This window comes from Ruditapes philippinarum, unplaced genomic scaffold (assembly GCF_026571515.1).
Source record: "Ruditapes philippinarum isolate M1 unplaced genomic scaffold, ASM2657151v2 ctg2502_1_1_1_1, whole genome shotgun sequence".
NCBI classification, from domain to species: Eukaryota; Metazoa; Mollusca; class Bivalvia; order Venerida; family Veneridae; genus Ruditapes; species Ruditapes philippinarum.
Window position 1 is genome coordinate 136894 of NW_026857566.1, and position 17655 is coordinate 154548.

The 17655-nt window shown below is 33.4% G+C and overlaps 1 protein-coding gene across 1 annotated transcript in view; it reads right to left on the bottom strand.

Annotated features, from left to right (window-relative positions):
- Nucleotides 1-17068, bottom strand: part of LOC132750168 (triple functional domain protein-like) — a 73068-nt gene extending 56000 nt beyond the window's left edge. The window contains exons 1-9 of the mRNA XM_060740112.1: nt 17055-17068; nt 15023-15092; nt 10230-10319; nt 9593-9685; nt 8156-8284; nt 6092-6127; nt 5385-5575; nt 5212-5264; nt 1449-1505 (exon numbers count right to left, since the gene is read on the bottom strand). Coding sequence (XP_060596095.1) covers nt 1449-1505; nt 5212-5264; nt 5385-5575; nt 6092-6127; nt 8156-8284; nt 9593-9685; nt 10230-10319; nt 15023-15092; nt 17055-17068 — 733 coding nt within the window. The remainder of the gene's footprint in view (nt 1-1448; nt 1506-5211; nt 5265-5384; nt 5576-6091; nt 6128-8155; nt 8285-9592; nt 9686-10229; nt 10320-15022; nt 15093-17054) is intronic.
- Nucleotides 17069-17655: the final 587 nt, after the last annotated feature.

The window sequence follows — 17655 nt, forward strand, 5'->3', positions numbered from 1 at the left end:
CAAAATGAATAGAGGTCATCTACTAATCATGACAAACCTCCATGCCAAATATGAAGACTGTGGGTCAAAGCAATCTTAAGTTATTGGGTGGACAAGCTTTTTGAAGTCAAAGCCCCTGTGATCTTGACCTTTGACCTGGTGACCTCAAAATCAATAGGGGTCATCTACTAATCATGACTAACCTCCATGCCAAATATGAAGACTGTAGGTCAAAGCAATCTTAAGTTATTGGGCGGACAAGCTTTTTGAAGTCAAGGCCCCTGTGACCTTGACCTTTGACCTGGTGACCTCAAAATCTATAGGGGTCATCTACTAATCATGACTAACCTCCATGCTAAATATGAAGACTGTAGGTCAAAGGCATCTTAAGTTATTGGTCGGACAAGAAAAAACCGACGGACGGCCGGACAGCCGGACGGACAAGCTGATTCCAGTATACCCCCCTTACAACTTTGTTGTGCGGGGGTATAAAAATCTGAAGGGCTCTATTTTGTGTAAATTTGTTGGAAAAATTTCAAGTTCTTTAAAAGTAATCTCAGAACAAGATTGCATTTGTGAAAAATGCTATGCCACCGAATTAATACAACACTAAATAGTAAGTAGTGTCGGAACAGAATTTTTTTTGTTTCTATACAATTGAACATTCCCATAATGCATAGATCCCTGACCTATCTGATTCTTATTATCAGATTAGTGGATACAATAACAATTTCGCCACAACCTATTGTTAACAAAAAAGCACAGTCATGTCAATGTTTGTGGTTAAATGTATTTTATTCAAATAAAATGTCAGAGTAGGGATCTATCAATGCAGTTGTGCCTAGTGAATTTGGTGGTGAAGGTCATATTTTACATGGCCTAAATTTCATGTCTGTACATTAAAGGACAACATAGTAAGACACTTTGACAAAATCTAGTTCAGCTGATATCAAAGTTAAATTTACATTTGAATCTGTGCACATGATTCAAATTTCATAGCTGTACATCAATGGACAATAAAGTAGGTCACATCATCAAAATCTAGGTCACCTGATATCAAAGTTCAATTTTACAACTAAAACTGTACACATGGTCCAAATTTCATGGCTACCAAAGGAAAATTCCTCTGAAGTTTGGATGTAATTGGCTTAGTAGTTTATGAGGAGATGTTGCTTAAAGTACAAGGGTACGGACAGATGGACGCCTGACAAATTGTGATAACAAAAAAGATACTTTGCCTAAGTAAAATTGGTTAACTAGCATATATTAGTTGTTAGTTTTCCATTCAAAATATTCATGACTCTTCTGTGTTTAAATGCCTAAAACATTTTTTTATAAGTGTTCTGAGTTTAAATGCCTACAATATGTTTATGATTATTTGATGTTTGTGTTACAATGTTTACACTATAATAAAGTTTTTTTTTCAAGTTTCAATGTCTAACATCATTCTGCTCACGAGTTTTTTTTACCTCTGAGAAAATCTCCCTGCATTTTGCAAAACCAGTTCTTAGCATTTTCAAAAAAACCTTAAACCCAAGAAAATTTAAAACATAAAAGAGAGAAAAACCTTACCAAAGAGTCAAAAAAGGGGAAACCAATTGAACTTTTTGAAAATTATCTTCCCCTCTTTGTGGTTGGATTGGGAAAATTTATGGGAACCTGAACCCCAAAAAAACGTTTTTTTTTGCAAAATTAAAATTATTTAATTTTAAAATCATTATGAAAAACCTAAAATTTTTCTTTCAAAACGAAAAAATTAAATTTATTTATTTACAAAGCATGATTGTCCCCAAAAAGGGGTTAAGGGTTAAAAGTTTAATTTTCCGGAAAGGTTAAAAAAACAACAACCCCCGGGTAAAGGAAAAAAATATCTTATTTTCCTTCGGACCAACCCGATAAGAAAAGGGGGGGTTCCCAAAGGTTTCCGTCCGAACCAAACATAAATTCAGAATTTTTTTTTAAAGAATTTTTTCATTTAAGGAAACCCAAAGATATTTTTAAAATTTTTATTTATCCATCAATTTTTTTTAAAAATTTTATAAATTCAACAATCCAAAAACAAATAAAATTCCAAGGTATTTTTTAAAAAAGGAAAGGAAAAGGGGTTCCCCTTTTTTTTAAAAAAGGGGGTTTATCATTTTAAAAAGCATAAAAACGTTTTTATAAAAGACCCCACAAAACTCCCCCCAGATAAAAAATTTTGGAAAGATTTTAAATCCAGAAACCACCAGAAAAAAGTATTTTTTAAATTTTTCCAAATTTCCCGCCAAAAAAAAAAGGGGAAATACCAAGGTTAAGGAAAATTTTTTCAACCCGATTTTTCCGAAAAATAAAAAAAACCCAAATGTTTTAACAAAGGTATTTAAAATTTTTTTTTCTTCAGGGAAAACACAGATAAGGTAGGAAAATCATTTATTATTCAGACCAAAAAACAGATAAGTAAGGGTTTCATTTTTTCTGTTTAGACAAACAAAAGTAAGTAAATAGATTTCCCCCAAATTTTTATTCTTTTTTCTTTTGACCCCAAAACAAAATAAGTAAGGAAAATCATTTATTCTGTTTAGAAAAACCCTTAAGATAATTTTTAAACAACCAGAAATAAATATTTTTTTTTCAGACAAAAACAACAGATAAAATAAAATATAATTTGTAAAAACCCTTAAATTACTTTTTCAAAGACCACACAAAATAAGTAGGAAATATCTTTTTATAACCCTTGGGTTTTTTTCATAACACCAAAAGATAAGTTTGGATTAATTTAAATTCCCCGTTTACGACCAACCACACAAAATTTAAATAAGGGGTACAAATTTATTCTTTCAGACACACACAGATAAGTTAAATATCCCTTTATTCCCCGTCAGCAAATGACAAAAAGTAATAAAATTTTTCCCCCAGTTTTTTTTTGGTAGATTTTTTTTAAAATCGATAATTAGGATAAACAAATTTTTTGAAAGGGCACTCCAGATAAGTAGGAATCATTTATTTCTGTCAGACACCAAAAATAAGTAAGGGTAAAAAATTTTTTTTCTTTTCAACCCCACCCCAGTTAAGTAAAATATTCAAATTTATTTTTCAGGAACCAAATACCAATGAAGTTAGGGCAATTTTTTCTTTTCAGACACAAAAAGATAAGTAGGATATTTATTTATTCTGTTAGACCCCCAAAAAGCAAAATGAATTTATTTTTTCTTTTCAGGGCCCCAACCCCAGAAAAAAGTAAAGATACAAATTTTTTCTGTTCAACAAAAACAAAAGATAAGTGGGTTTATTTATTTTGTTAGAAACCCGATTAAGTTTATCAATTTTTGACCCAAAAAATTAATTTAAAATATCATTTATTCTTTTTGCAGAAAACAAACACATTTGGTTTAAAACTTTTTTCGTCAAAACAAGATAAGTAGGATATCATTATCAGACATCTGATATCATTTATTCTGTCAGACACACACCACAGACACACAGATAAGAAGGATATCATTTATTCTGTCAGATACACACATATAGAGTAGTAGATATCATTTATTCTGTCAGACACACACAGATGAGTAGGATATCATTTATTCTGTCAGACACACACACCATAATGAGTACAGATACTTCATTTATTCTGTCAGACACACCACAGTGGTAAGTAGGATATCATTTATTTCTGTCAGACACACACAGATAAGTAAGATATCATTTATTCTGTCAGACACACATATATAAGTAAGATATCATTTATTTTTGTCAGACACACACACAGATAACTAGGATATCATTTATTCTGTCAGACACACACAGATAAGTAGGATATCATTTATTCTGTCAGACACACACAGATAAGTAAGATATCATTTATTCTGTCAGACACACACAGATAAGTAAGATATCATTTAGACACACACAGATGAGTAAGATATCATTTATTCTGTCAGACACACACATATAAGTAAGATATCATTTAGACACACACAGATAAGTAGGATATCATTTATTCTGTCAGACACACACAGATAAGTAGGATATCATTTAGACACACACAGATGAGTAAGATATCATTTATTCTGTCAGACACACACAGATAAGTAGGATATCATTTATTCTGTCAGACACACACAGATAAGTAGGATATCATTTATTCTGTCAGACACACACAGATAAGTAAGATATCATTTATTCTGTCAGACACACACAGATAAGTAGGATATCATTTATTCTGTCAGACACACACAGATAAGTAGGATATCATTTATTCTGTCAGACACACACAGATAAGTAAGATATCATTTATTCTGATAGGATGACAGAGAGGAGTAGGATATCATTTATTTGGCCAGGTGAGTAGGGTATCAATTATTCCAACAGGTGAGTAGGGTATCATTTATTTGGCCAGGTGAGTATGGAATCAATTGATCTGACAGGTGAGTAGGGTTGATTGATTGATTGATGACCGGACGGTCAAGGATAACCTACGAAAGTGCAAGCACTTATTTCCAGTAGGGTCCTTACCTCACCAGACTCTAGAGACAGCTATGAGATACAAAGGAGTCCGGGAACCAGTCCCTAGCTCTTATTGAAAAGACCCCTTGGTTCTTTAACATGCCCAGTGTATAGCACTGATACATGCGAGGATTACCTGGGTTTCTTACCAGTAAACCTCTAGGCAGGTGGGAAACATTGAAAGTGTCTCTAAAAAATCCCAAGGGTATTACCCAGGATCAAACCCGGAACCTTAGGAGTGACAGTCAGTGGTCTAACCACCTATATCATTTATTTGGCCACGTGAGTATGGAATCAATTATTCTGACAGGTGAGTAGGGTATCATTTATTTGGCCAGGTGAGTATGGAATCAATTATTCTGACAGATGAGTAGGGTATCATTTATTTGGCCAGGTGAGTATGGAATCAATTATTCTGACAGGTGAGTAAGGTATCAATTATTTGGCCAGTTTGGTAGGGTATCATTTATTTGGCCAGGTGAGTAGGATATCATATATTTGGCCAGGTGAGTAGGATATCATATATTTGGCCAGGTGAGTAGGGTATCAATTATTTGGCCAGGTGAGTAGGGTACCAATTATTTGGCCAGGTGAGTAAGATATCATTTATTTGGCCAGGTGAGTAGGATATCATTTATTTTGCCAGGTGGGTAGGGTATCAATTATTTGGCCAGGTGAGTAGGGTATCAATTATTTGGCCAGGCGGGTAGGGTATCAATTATTTGGCCAAGTAAAGCTAAAAATGACTTGCATCATCTCTATATGGCCCTCTACTCACTTTCTTAGTATCATCGACCAAGCTTTTGTATTTTTTTAGTTATGACTGGATCAAAAATCTCAGGACAGAGGGAGAAAGGATAAACCTATAGTCCCCTCCAGTAAAACTGGTAGGACTTTAGTCTATTTCTGCAAAGCTGGGCTAGAAATATCTCACCTTCAAACTGTTTTTGAATAGATAGTAAGCACTGACAATATTTCCTCGCTTCTTTTCTATCATTTCACTGAAGAGAATAATTTGTTCAAACAGAAATACACGCCTCTCTTTAAACTTGAGCTGATTCCCTTTAGAACTTGAGCCGCCACTTGTTACCTCGGCAACCAATAAGGTGTCCTGTAAATAGGTTAATTTATACTTTTTCCCCAGCTAATATAAAATATATTTATTCTTTCAAAACATAAATGTAAACACATATATCTTTTAAAGTTTCTGAAACAAAAAAGAAAAGCCATTAAGAAAAACTTTTAATAACTAAGTTATCATCTCATACAATGGTTGGACAGGCAGGAATTGGTTGTTAATATCTATTTCCTTCAATTAAAACTTTTCAACTACAAAATGTGAAGGTATATCTTGGATGTAAGTAATCTGTAAGTTTACTAGAGAACAATGATAACAGGTAAATCTCCACTTTACAAGAAGCATTTCATGTAACTACCTCTATCCCTGTTTTAAACATTTTTAATGCTTTATGTGGAAATCAAGAAGGCTCAAAATCAACATTGACAAACTGCCCAAGACATACTTTTATTTAGAAAAGGAATGGTGTCTATATTTTAACTGAATTGTAACGAGGAAACAAGCACTACTTTATATAGAATTTTCAACTTTTTTCATGATGTAACTCACCTGAAGCAGTAATTTCCCTACAGCAGTTATTTTACCCTGCAATAAAAATACATATTGCATAATTACAGTCAAATTAAAAAACACACACAAAAAAAACACCCCCAAACAACATATAGTAAATTTGTCCAAAAATTAATACCTCTTTAACATAAGAACAAGAGGGCCATGATGACCGTGAAATTGCTCACCTGAATATAGGCCCCTGGGTCAAGGTCAATTTTAAACCAGGGGCTTTTATTTGAACAAACTTGGTAGACACTAACTAGAAGATGTCTCATGCTTAGTATCTTAACTCTAGCTCTTTGGGTTTTTTAAAAGAGGATTTTTAAGTTTTACTATATACATAACAGGAAAAACAATGACCCCCCTGGGGCGGGGCCAATTTTAACTTCAGGGCTTTTATTTCAACAAACTTGGTAGACACCCACTAGAAGATGTGTCATGCTTTATATCTAAGCTCTAGCTATTTTGGTTTTTCAAAAGAAGATTTTTTAAGTTTTTAATATACACATTTAAGGAAAATCAATGACTCCTGGGGTGGGGCCAATTTTGACCCCAGGGCATTTATTTGAACAAACTTGGTAGACACCCATTAGAAGTTGATTCATGCTTAATATCTTAGCTCTAGCTCTTTGTGGTTTTTAAAAGAAGATTTTTCAAGTTTTACTATATACATAACAGGAAAAACATTGACCCCCCTAGGGCAGGGCCATGTTTAACCTCAGGGCTTTTATTTCAACAAAGTTGGTAGACACCCACTAGAAGATGTTTCATGCTTTATATCTAAGCTCTAGCTAATTTGGTTTTTCAAAAGAAGATTTTTTAAGGTTTTACTATATACAAATAAGGATAATCAATGACCCCCCAAAGGCGAGGCCAATTTTGACCCTAGGGCATATATTTGAACAAACTTGGTAGACACTGACTAGATGATGTTCTATGCCAAATATTTAAGCTCTAGCCTTTCGGTTTTCTAAAAGAAGATATTTTCAGTTTTTTCTTTTGGTTGCCATGGCAAGTTTTGATGAAATTGGCTTAACGGTTTATGAGGAGATGTCGTTTAAAGTAAAAGTTTATGGACGCTGGACGGACGCCGGATGAAAAGCAATCACAAATGCTCACCATGTCACTTTGTAACAGGTGAGCTAAAAAAGCACATATATAAACTTAATTACATGTATATGATAAGATAATAAAAGTATATTCACATTTTTAATATGTAGTACAGCCTTTTCAACATCATCAGTTTTAAAGTATCATTTGTTTTAAGAGGTATTAAAATTAATAAATAAAGAAATAAATTCAAGGGGAAGCAGTCTTTAACTTTATAACAGTAATTATTCATAAGAAAGCCAGCACAGCTTGAACTATGTTTTGGCTCTGAAGTTTCTGAGGATAAGTGAAAGAATTTTGTAGTGAAGAATTCTCCCAGAAAACATTAGTTTCTTGTACAAAATATAATTAAAATTTCATATATGACCTCATTAAGTTATGGTCATTTACAGGGCAGGGACCAATATTGACCAAAGGGGCATAATTAATATCATCTTTGTAAAGACCTACAAGGCAACACTTCAAGCAAAACATTTAAGCTCACATAATTTGACTTTAGTGTATCTTCCTAAATAAAGTCAAAACAAGAAACATGGCAAGGCATGAAACCAAGTTTTCAACAATATCCACTTAATAATGTTACTTTAAAAGAAGACCACTACATGCCATATCCGAACTGTAAACATTAGTTTCTGAGGTTGAGACTTTTAAAGATTTCATTATCTGAGTCTATAATAAGCTCCTGTAACCTACTAACGCATCAGACTTAGAACCATTTATATATTTTTTGTAGTCACCTCAGGATCATTCATGTGAAGTTTGTTCAAAAGTTATCAAGTAGTTGAGGAGAATATGTTTTATTAAGAAATTGTGGTTACTGATGGACAAGTAAGTCATGCTATCACAACAGCTCATCTTTCAGCACCTGTGCTCAGGCAAGCTAAAAAGAATGGGCAATAAACATTAGTAAGGTGTTATGATAATTATGATAATTAAAAGTTGATATCATACAGTGTATCCTTGAAGTCTACCAAACTGCATCATATCGTTGGCATCTTTAGGAACTACACACATCACATTGTATGCACGTCGAAGTTGAGCTGAGTCTAGTCCTGCACGTTCTGTATACTTTAAAATATCCTGAATAAAATTTTTCAATAAACACTCAATAAAACAGAGCATACATTCACTACTTTTGAACAGTTGGAAAACAATGAAAATCAGAATTATCGTAATACTAGATTCTAAAGAAACTGTGGCCTATCAATAAATATTAGGTTTCTATGGGTTCTATATGTTTCCATATATGACACCAGAATTAGTGTGTTTCAGGGAGCTTCAATGTGGTTCTAATAAAGCTTTCTTCACAATTTTATGTTTAACCTCAACTGGATCCTGAGATATTCTTATCTTTATATTTTCATGTCTGCAGTTTCAAGGTCACACTGGAGTTTTTCAACATATAAGTTTTGTCTGAAGTGTTTTTATGTTCAAACATAAATCAAATCCTTTCATCAAAAACAAAGACTTAATATACAAGAGCCACCGCTGGGCCCGGGCAAAGCTCCACTTTTTTTTTTACATTTTCTAAAAGCAAACAAATAAACAGTTTTAAACAAATCTTTAAAAAGTTTACCTTCTTTTATTTTAATAGATCTGTCTAGTCATACTTGTTGTTTGTCCAAGTTTGAATCATTTCCATAATTATATAAATGACAAAGTTTAGAAAATATAAGCAAAATTCAATCATCTGACCTGGATGGTCAGAGGTCATTTAAAGGTCAAAGTCAGTTCAACCTTTTAGAAGGTCTTTTTGGACAACAATGGCATTTTTGCAACAGCTACATCAACATGACTGTAGCAACAGCTCTTTTTACCTGAGCTAAACAACAGTTTAAATTTGTTTTTGAAGTCACCTCTGACCTAAGTCATGTAATGCAGACAGAAACATGAGCTTCTATGAAGAGTTCTCCTAAGGGACTAACATTTATTAATGTGTCTATACAACAGTTTTATCCAGTCTGGGATGTTATAATTCTTTCAAGCTGATAATACTTCTTGCAAAACTTTTGTCCGCTGCTAGTTGTAAAACTTCACCAAAATCATGTGTGCAGGTCCAAAGTGGTGCTGGGGGTTTAAAAGAAGTGCACACAGACAGTCAGGACTGACCAATAGCCGGAAACCAGTAAACCTCCCATATGCAGGGTGTATAATTTGACCTTCGTGGTCAAGTTCATTTATGAATCAAGGTCAAATTCAGTCTGATCTTCTTGCAATCAGAAGGATTGTTGTGTCCAAATATGAATATAATCCACTAAATAAAACAAAGTCATGATGAATTTTAAAGTTATAGACGGCAACACCATGACTATAGCAAAGAATTTTCTTTGAGCTGAAAGGTATTCAATATCCACTATTAATGCATAAAAGCTGTTCAAAATGACTTACCTTTAAAATAAGTTGATATTTCATTATTCTTTGTACAGGTTTTATAAGAAGGTCTGCAAGATTTAATCTGTGACCTAATTTCTGTCGGATTTCCTAAAAGATAATATTTCATTCAAACATTTAATTTCAAAAGATGTTATTTAAGTTAAAATGATAAAGATAGTCAAATGACATTAAAGACACAAAATATGTTAGTCAAAACCAAGCTCTGCGTCATTAAGTTTGAGAATTTCATATTCTAAGATATTTTTAGCTCTGATAACCTATTAGACCCAAATGTCCACAGACTTCTAAAAAAGAATTGTACAAAGTCAGAAACGCTTGATACAAAATACTCGGTTTAAAAATTTAAGCTAAAAAAATCATATAACTAAAGAAACTATACTTGATACATTTATAAATCTAATGGAAATCCTGGTGTGAGTAGAATGGATTTTTACACTTTATATAAGCATCTTTTGTCAAATTTTTCATTTTGTTAACAGTTAATTCTATTAAAAATATAAAATGAAATGTTATTGACATTTTATATTCTAATTTTCAGTTTTAGTATGATGTCAGGACTAAGAAAGAACACAGCAGGATTCTTATATAAAACAAACAAAATCTGACCAAGAAATAAAATACAAGGACTTACCTCAAAGAAGGTGTCAATGTATTCAGACACAATATATTCTGACTTGGGTTTGTTTTCACAATACTTTACATACATAGCAAGTCGTCTTTCCTGCAAACAAAATAATTATATAACATGTCATTGTTGTCATGAATGTTATTTTGTCCCAATATGATATAAGAATATTGTTTTAGGTCATTTGTGTGCTCCCTGAATCTACATATCTGTCAATGTATTTCAATGCACAACAGTCAATAAATGAAAGTGTAGGTTTTCTTTGAATTGACCTTGTTCAGATGACTCATCTTTAACTTATCATGATTAAAATTTCGTAAATTTCTCATTTCCATTCTAATTTGATAAATGAACATTACAATATTCTATTAATTCTGGTACATTATTATCATGCACACTTTTATTTAATTAAATGATATAAAGAAATGAAACATATCTATGCCTCTCCAACTTTAAATTTGTACGATTTTTTCTATTTCCCCCCACAATCAAATCAAACAAGTGTTCAATAGTCATAGGTTCGAGTTGTAAGCACAACTGAGCGATATGAGGTACTTTTCAACAAAAGAACAGAACTGTTCACCAAACAGGTTATAAAGCATGGACCTTATACTGTGAACAGCTACAAATACTTTGGAAACATTTTAGAATGTTTCTGAAGTCACAGTTTATGACGTTGTGACAATGTTCAGACTGTACCCTATGTGCTTTACTATGTTTGCTTAGATATGCATGACCATAATGTGTTTGCTATAATTTTTGTTTCCTTATAAAAGAGGATAAAAATTATATTAGGAATTATTATAGTGTTTGTTACATGAACATTTTTAGTTTTATCAAAATCAACCTATTATCTTTGGCAGACATTATGTAGACCGATTTATCTTTCACCTGCAATCTTGATTATTAATGCCTTATTAATAATTGTTACAACTTAACAAATGCGCCACATTAACAAGGCCATCATAGAAATTACCGTTTATTGATGCAGAAATGTTGCATGTTATGTTGTGTGTTTGTTACTTAAATAAGAAATAAAATTTTGCTCTTTTTTATATTTCTGATAATTTTTAACAGTATTATATAAGACATTGGGGGAAAAAGACAACTTTGATGTAACTGTGAAAGGGGCCTGTTTATTGGACCCGTATAAATGATAAAAAATGCTGAGAATAACATTAAAGTTTTGGGACTGCAAAAGATATTGGAATGACAAAGACAACTTCATCATGACCTTTTGTTATATTAGTTTCCAACAGTAAACAAATATTTTGTGTTGCGTGAATATCACCTACCTGCAGCAGCTACTTCTGCTAATCAATACAGTATAAAGTGGTGTGACAGTCATTGTGAAGGGTAAAGGCAGAAAATTTAATGTAGACTCAAGAAACTTTTTTTAATACTTCATTCTAATCTATTTAACCTCTATGGGAATAGTTTTCTGAGTTAGAACCTAGAATTACCAAAAAAGAAATTATTGCAAAATCTCCTTCTATCATAATTTGAAGTTGTTAGATAAGAACAGATTAAGGGTTATATCACTGACATATGATAGTGATAACAAACATTTATGTTGAATATTACCTATAATTCAAACTAATATATTTCAAGTTTTTATTTATGATTTATGTAGATAATAAAATTACCCCTGGACACTGTTCATACTAATAATTGCCCTACCAGCACTTTCAGTTCATACTGGTAGCAAAGCCATGTTTTGGTAACATTTACAAGATAAGCATGTACATAGATATATACTGATATCTTCAGAGCAGCACAAACATCAAGTCATGATTCCATCAACAAAAGTATTGACATGCATATGAAAAACACAGCTTGACATTTTTGTGTGTTTTCTTTCTAATCTTATACATGTATATTGAGATACAAAATAAAATTTCCAAAAGCTGGTTCTTGTTAACTTTATAGTTACTAATTATTTGTTTTCAATCAGACTAATGGTTCTATGCCAACATCTTGATTTTCATTGCCTGTAATAAATGAACACAAGAAAATGCACATGTACTGCAGATGTTACAAGAAAAATGCAAGTAAAGCAATACAGCATACACAAAAACCTGTACAGTGATAACTTACAATTCAAACACCTAACAGATGTACAGGGTTAACTAAACCTTCAAACACCTTTAAGATGGCAAAAGAATGTTGCACTGGTGTAACTAACTTCAAACATCATAGGTGGCTGTACAGGAGTACTGAACCCTAAAAGCACCTTTAAAGGATGTCAAGGGGTAACTTAACCTACAAACAACTTTAAATTAGCAATAGAAGGCTGTACAGGGGTACTGAACATAAAAACACCTTTAAAGGCTGTCAAGGGGTAACTTAACCTACAAACAACTTTAAATTAGCAATAGAAGGCTGTACAGGGGTACTGAACCCTAAAAACACCTTTAAAGGATGTCAAGGGGTAACTTAACCTACAAACAACTTTAAATTAGCAATAGAAGGCTGTACAGGGGTACTGAACATAAAAACACCTTTAAAGGATGTCAAGGGGTAACTTAACCTACAAACAACTTTAAATTAGCAATAGAAGGCTGTACATGGGTACTGAACATAAAAACACCTTTAAAATAGCAATAGAAAGATGTCAAGAGGTAACTGAACACTCAAACTTTTTTAAAATGGTGCTAAAAGGCAAAATAGTGTTATCTTAACCTACAAACCACTTCTAAAGAGCCACGGATGGCTGTTCCCTTTAAGCTAAATACAAAATTATTTGATTGAAATACAATGACCCTTTATTTTGTCCAAGTATACATAAATAAAATCACAGACACTTGGGGTTTGGAGCTCAAAACGCCTTTAAAATCTAAATAAAATGCATATTTGTCAATCCCAGCACATGTACTGATCATATATATCAAAACAAGGGTGCCATTATAAGTCACAAAATACGCCCGTTTACGAAAGCTTTAGATGGAGATGGGGGCATTATGGATAAGTGTTATCTAGCAAGCAAGTTTTTATTTCTTGGCACTGTGTTGTTAAATGAACCTTAAAACAAATCAGTAGGGAAGATATGCACAGGATGTGTGACCTTGACCTTGGTCGCAGGGACCTGAATTTTATGCACGGCACTCAGCCTCACAATGATGAACATTTGTGCCAAATTATATTGAAATCCCTCTATGCATGTAGAAGTTTTGCTCCAGACAAGCGTTTTTCTATGAGCTCTGTGACCTTCACCTTTGACCTAGAGACTTGGTTCATGTGCAGGGCACTACGTCTCATGGTGGTGAACAATTCTATAAAGTAACATTAAAATTCCTCCATGCATGTAGAAAATATGCTCCGGACAACATCTGGATATTTAATCATCTCCAGTGACCTTGACCTTGCAAATATTAACCTAAATTAAATGTCTCACACCTGTAGTCATGATAGTTACCATTTGTGCTACAATCCATCAATAAATGATGACTAAATGGTCCCTATACACATCTTCAAATTTTTATCTGAACTTTGACCTCTATGTGTAACCTTGACTTTGGTCGCAGGGATCTGAATTTTGCGTGCGACACTCAGCCTCACAATGGTGAACATTTGTGCCAAGTTATATTGAAATCCCCCTATGAATGTAGAAGTTTTGCTCCGGACAAGCGTTTTTCAATGAGCTCTAAGTGTGACCTTGACCTTTGACCTGGAGACCTGGATCATGCATGGAGCAATACATATCATGGTGGTGAACATTTCCATAAAGTATTATAAAAATTCTTCCATACATGTAGGAGATATGCTCCAGACAAAATCTGGATATTTCACCATCTTTAGTGACCTTGACCTTGCATATATTGACCTAAAGTACATGTGTCACAGCCGTAGTCATGATAATGACCATTTGTGTTACAATCCCTCAATAAATGATGATTAAATCGTCCCTATACACATCTTCATATTTTTATCTAAACTTTGACCTCTATGTGTGACCTTGACCTTGGCTGCAGGGACCTGAAGTTTGTGCACGACACTCCGCCTCACAATGGTGAACATTTGTGCCAAGTTATATTGAAATCCCTCTATGCATGTGGAAGTTTTGCTCCGGACAAGCGTTTTTCAATGAGCTCCAAGTGTGACCTTGACCTTTGACCTAGAGACCTAGTTCATGTGCGTGACATGGCTTCTCATAATGGTGAACATTTCTATGAAATTTCATTAAAATCCCTCCATGCGTGTAGGAGATATGCTCCGGACAAAATCTGAATATTTCATCATCTTTAGTGACCTTGACCTTGTATATATTGACCTAAATTATATGTATCACAGCCATAGTCTTGATAATGACCATTTGTGTTACAATCCCTCAATAAATGATGACTAAATGGTCCATATACACATCTTCATATTTTTATCTGAACTTTGACCTCTATGTGTGACCTTGACCTTGGCCGCAAGGACTTGGATCTTGCGCGCGACCCTCCGCCTCACAATGGTGAACATTTGTGCCAAGTAATATTGAAATACCTCTATACATGTGGAAGTTTTGCTCCGGACAAGCATTTTTCAATGAGCTCTAAGTGTGACCTTGACCTTTGACCTAGAGACCTGGTTCATGTGCGCGACACTGCTCCTCATAGTGGTGAACATTTCTATGAAGTTTCATTAAAATCCCTCCATACATGTAGGAAATATGCTCCGGACAAAATTGGACGCCGAACGCCCGCCCGCCAGGGGCGTTCCCATAATACGTCCCGTTTTTCAATTAAATTAAGTATGGTTCAAATCAGAAAAACTTCAATCCTCAAGTCTTAACTTATACCAGTGATTATACTTACATATCTCAGAAAAAGACCTGCTAATTTATCTGGATCCTCAAGACATTTCTGAATCTCTTCTGAAAATGTTCTGAAAGTAATAAAACATTTCCATTACAGAAAATAAGATTTTTTGTGACACTTGCTGTCTTATTTGACTTGGTTCATAAAAACAAACTTGGTAGATATGAATCAAAATGGTGCCTTTATTCACGGATGCCCCCACACGCCACTGTTCTGTTAATCTTATAACTCTAGGTCAAATATTTTTTGGACTACATGTGCCACAAATTGAAAACTAAAAATCAACAAAGGGCCATAATTCTGTTAAATTTGGTCGCAGCAAAAATTCCTTCCTTAATTACCATCTACACATTAAGGTTGCTAATCCCTGGAAGTTTAAGCAAAATCTGCCATCCAGTTTAAGAGGAGTTGCGTTCACAAAATTTCTACATGGTATATTGTGAAAAAATCAACAAAGGGCCATAATTCTGTTAAATTTGGTCGCAGCGAAAATTCCTTCCTTTAGTACCATCTACACATTAAGGTTGTTCATCCCTGTAAGTTTAAGCAAAATCTGCCATCCGGTTTAAGAGGAGTTGCGTTCACAAGATTTCAGGACGGACGGACAGACAGACAAGTGCAACGCTATATGCTCCCACATTGTGGGGGCATAAAAAGTTGAGTGTCAATGATCTCAGTTTTTGAGTTATCTGCCCTTGAATTAGAATTATTTACTTATATGAGGTCATTTGAAGGGCAGATAAAATTTACATACATCTCTATAACATTGCTTTTACTTCTTGATTATAATATTTTTATTCTTGATCACAATACATATTAACATGCAATTCCTTTTTTTATTACAATTTTTCAGTTTGCATTAAGGGACTTAAAATTCTTTAAAAATAGGCCTTTTTTTAAGAAAATAAGGCGCAGGTTTAGAGAAGAAGAGGTTAAAAGCCAATCCACTCTATTTTTGCACATTGACTCAAGGTATTGTTGACCTTTATTGGGAATTATCGGTCCTTGAATTAAGCAAATAAGTCCAATTCAGGGAAAGATAACTAAAAAACGAGAACTTTGACCCCAATTTTTCCTCTTACTAGAATGTTGTTATTCTGGTTTATTCCATATACTCAACAACATATGCCACAGTTCAAAGAATATCTCATAATAGGATAACGGATTTTTAATTGCCTTACTGGTTATAAGTTGAAAAGAGTAGAATAGTCGAGTCTCTTCACACATATGTGCACTATACATAATCTCAGTGGTCGCGTCCGACTATATTAACTGAGTTGTTGCCATATGAATCACACATTCAGTGACAATGTATAGTAAGAGTAAATTTTTACTATAGGGTGAGTGACAATTGACTGAAAATAAGAAAAGTTCAATGTACATGTAAAATTGAGAGGAGTTGATGAGTGAGTCTGAGAAATCTATTTATATATGATTTGAGACATTTAATTTATCGCATAAACTCGACATTTATTCCACTCCAGGCACTGATCCAGATATAGAGTGCATATATAAGGAGAATATTTTGAATACCATAGACTATTTCTGAATAAATAATATCTTTGAATAAATATTATATTCACTATATAACTTATGCATGTTTGTGTCACATATCAAAATCTCACTATGCTGGACGGTATAGAGATCTTCACAAATATTACTGTCATATATATAAACTGTAACGAGTCTTAAGCAAGTGTTTTCCAACCAAAACTGTAAAATCAGATCTTTACCAAATACTGAGAGTGATATAAGATATTAGTAGAGCTATTGCTCACTTATCACATTGATAAATCAGTAGGGTAATTGTCCTTTTGTGTAATTGAAAGCAAAGCTTTGTTGTTGTTAATGAAATGTGTGAACCTTGGTCTTGAAGAGCATCGGATATACTAGAGATTAAGATCAGGTAGATTTCTTTCAAATTCTTTGTGTATTACATTCCACTCTCTATCAGCATCAGTTCTCATAGATTTTCGATAGTATTGACACGAATATATAATCTTTACGCAAGGAGCTAATATTAGCTCACTTTATCACATTCATCTCTATGCATATAATGTGACTCTCTGCTAAATGGAATTTCTATTGTAATCTCGTATTAACACATCAATAACGAGAATAAAATGTATTATCATATTTCATATCGCAAAGACTAAAACATTACAAATGATCCAAAGTGAATAAATGGCGGCCAAATAATCTACTTAACTTTGGGTGATAATATGGGCACTCCTAATAGGTCTGAGACATATCACTCGAGAAATAATTAACCAACATGAACATGAAGGATAAATGGGGACACAGCTCTATATCTCTTTAACTTTGGTAGAGTGAGAGGAAGTTATTAGCATGTATTATATTTTATACCAAACTCACTCTAACAGGTCTCTAAGCCTTGTATACTTTCTTCTTCCACAGAAGTATTTATTTATACTATATATATAACAATAGTTGGAAAACACATTACCCGACAGAAATTTTATTATGTATCACCAGGGTCATAATTTGAACAATATGAAAGTCTTTAAGCGAATTTGGAACCGGATGTGAGGTCCTGTGATTAATATCATATACCTGGTAAAGTATCAAAGATTTCCCCCCTCTTGGGTAGGACCCCTTGTACTTTCCAT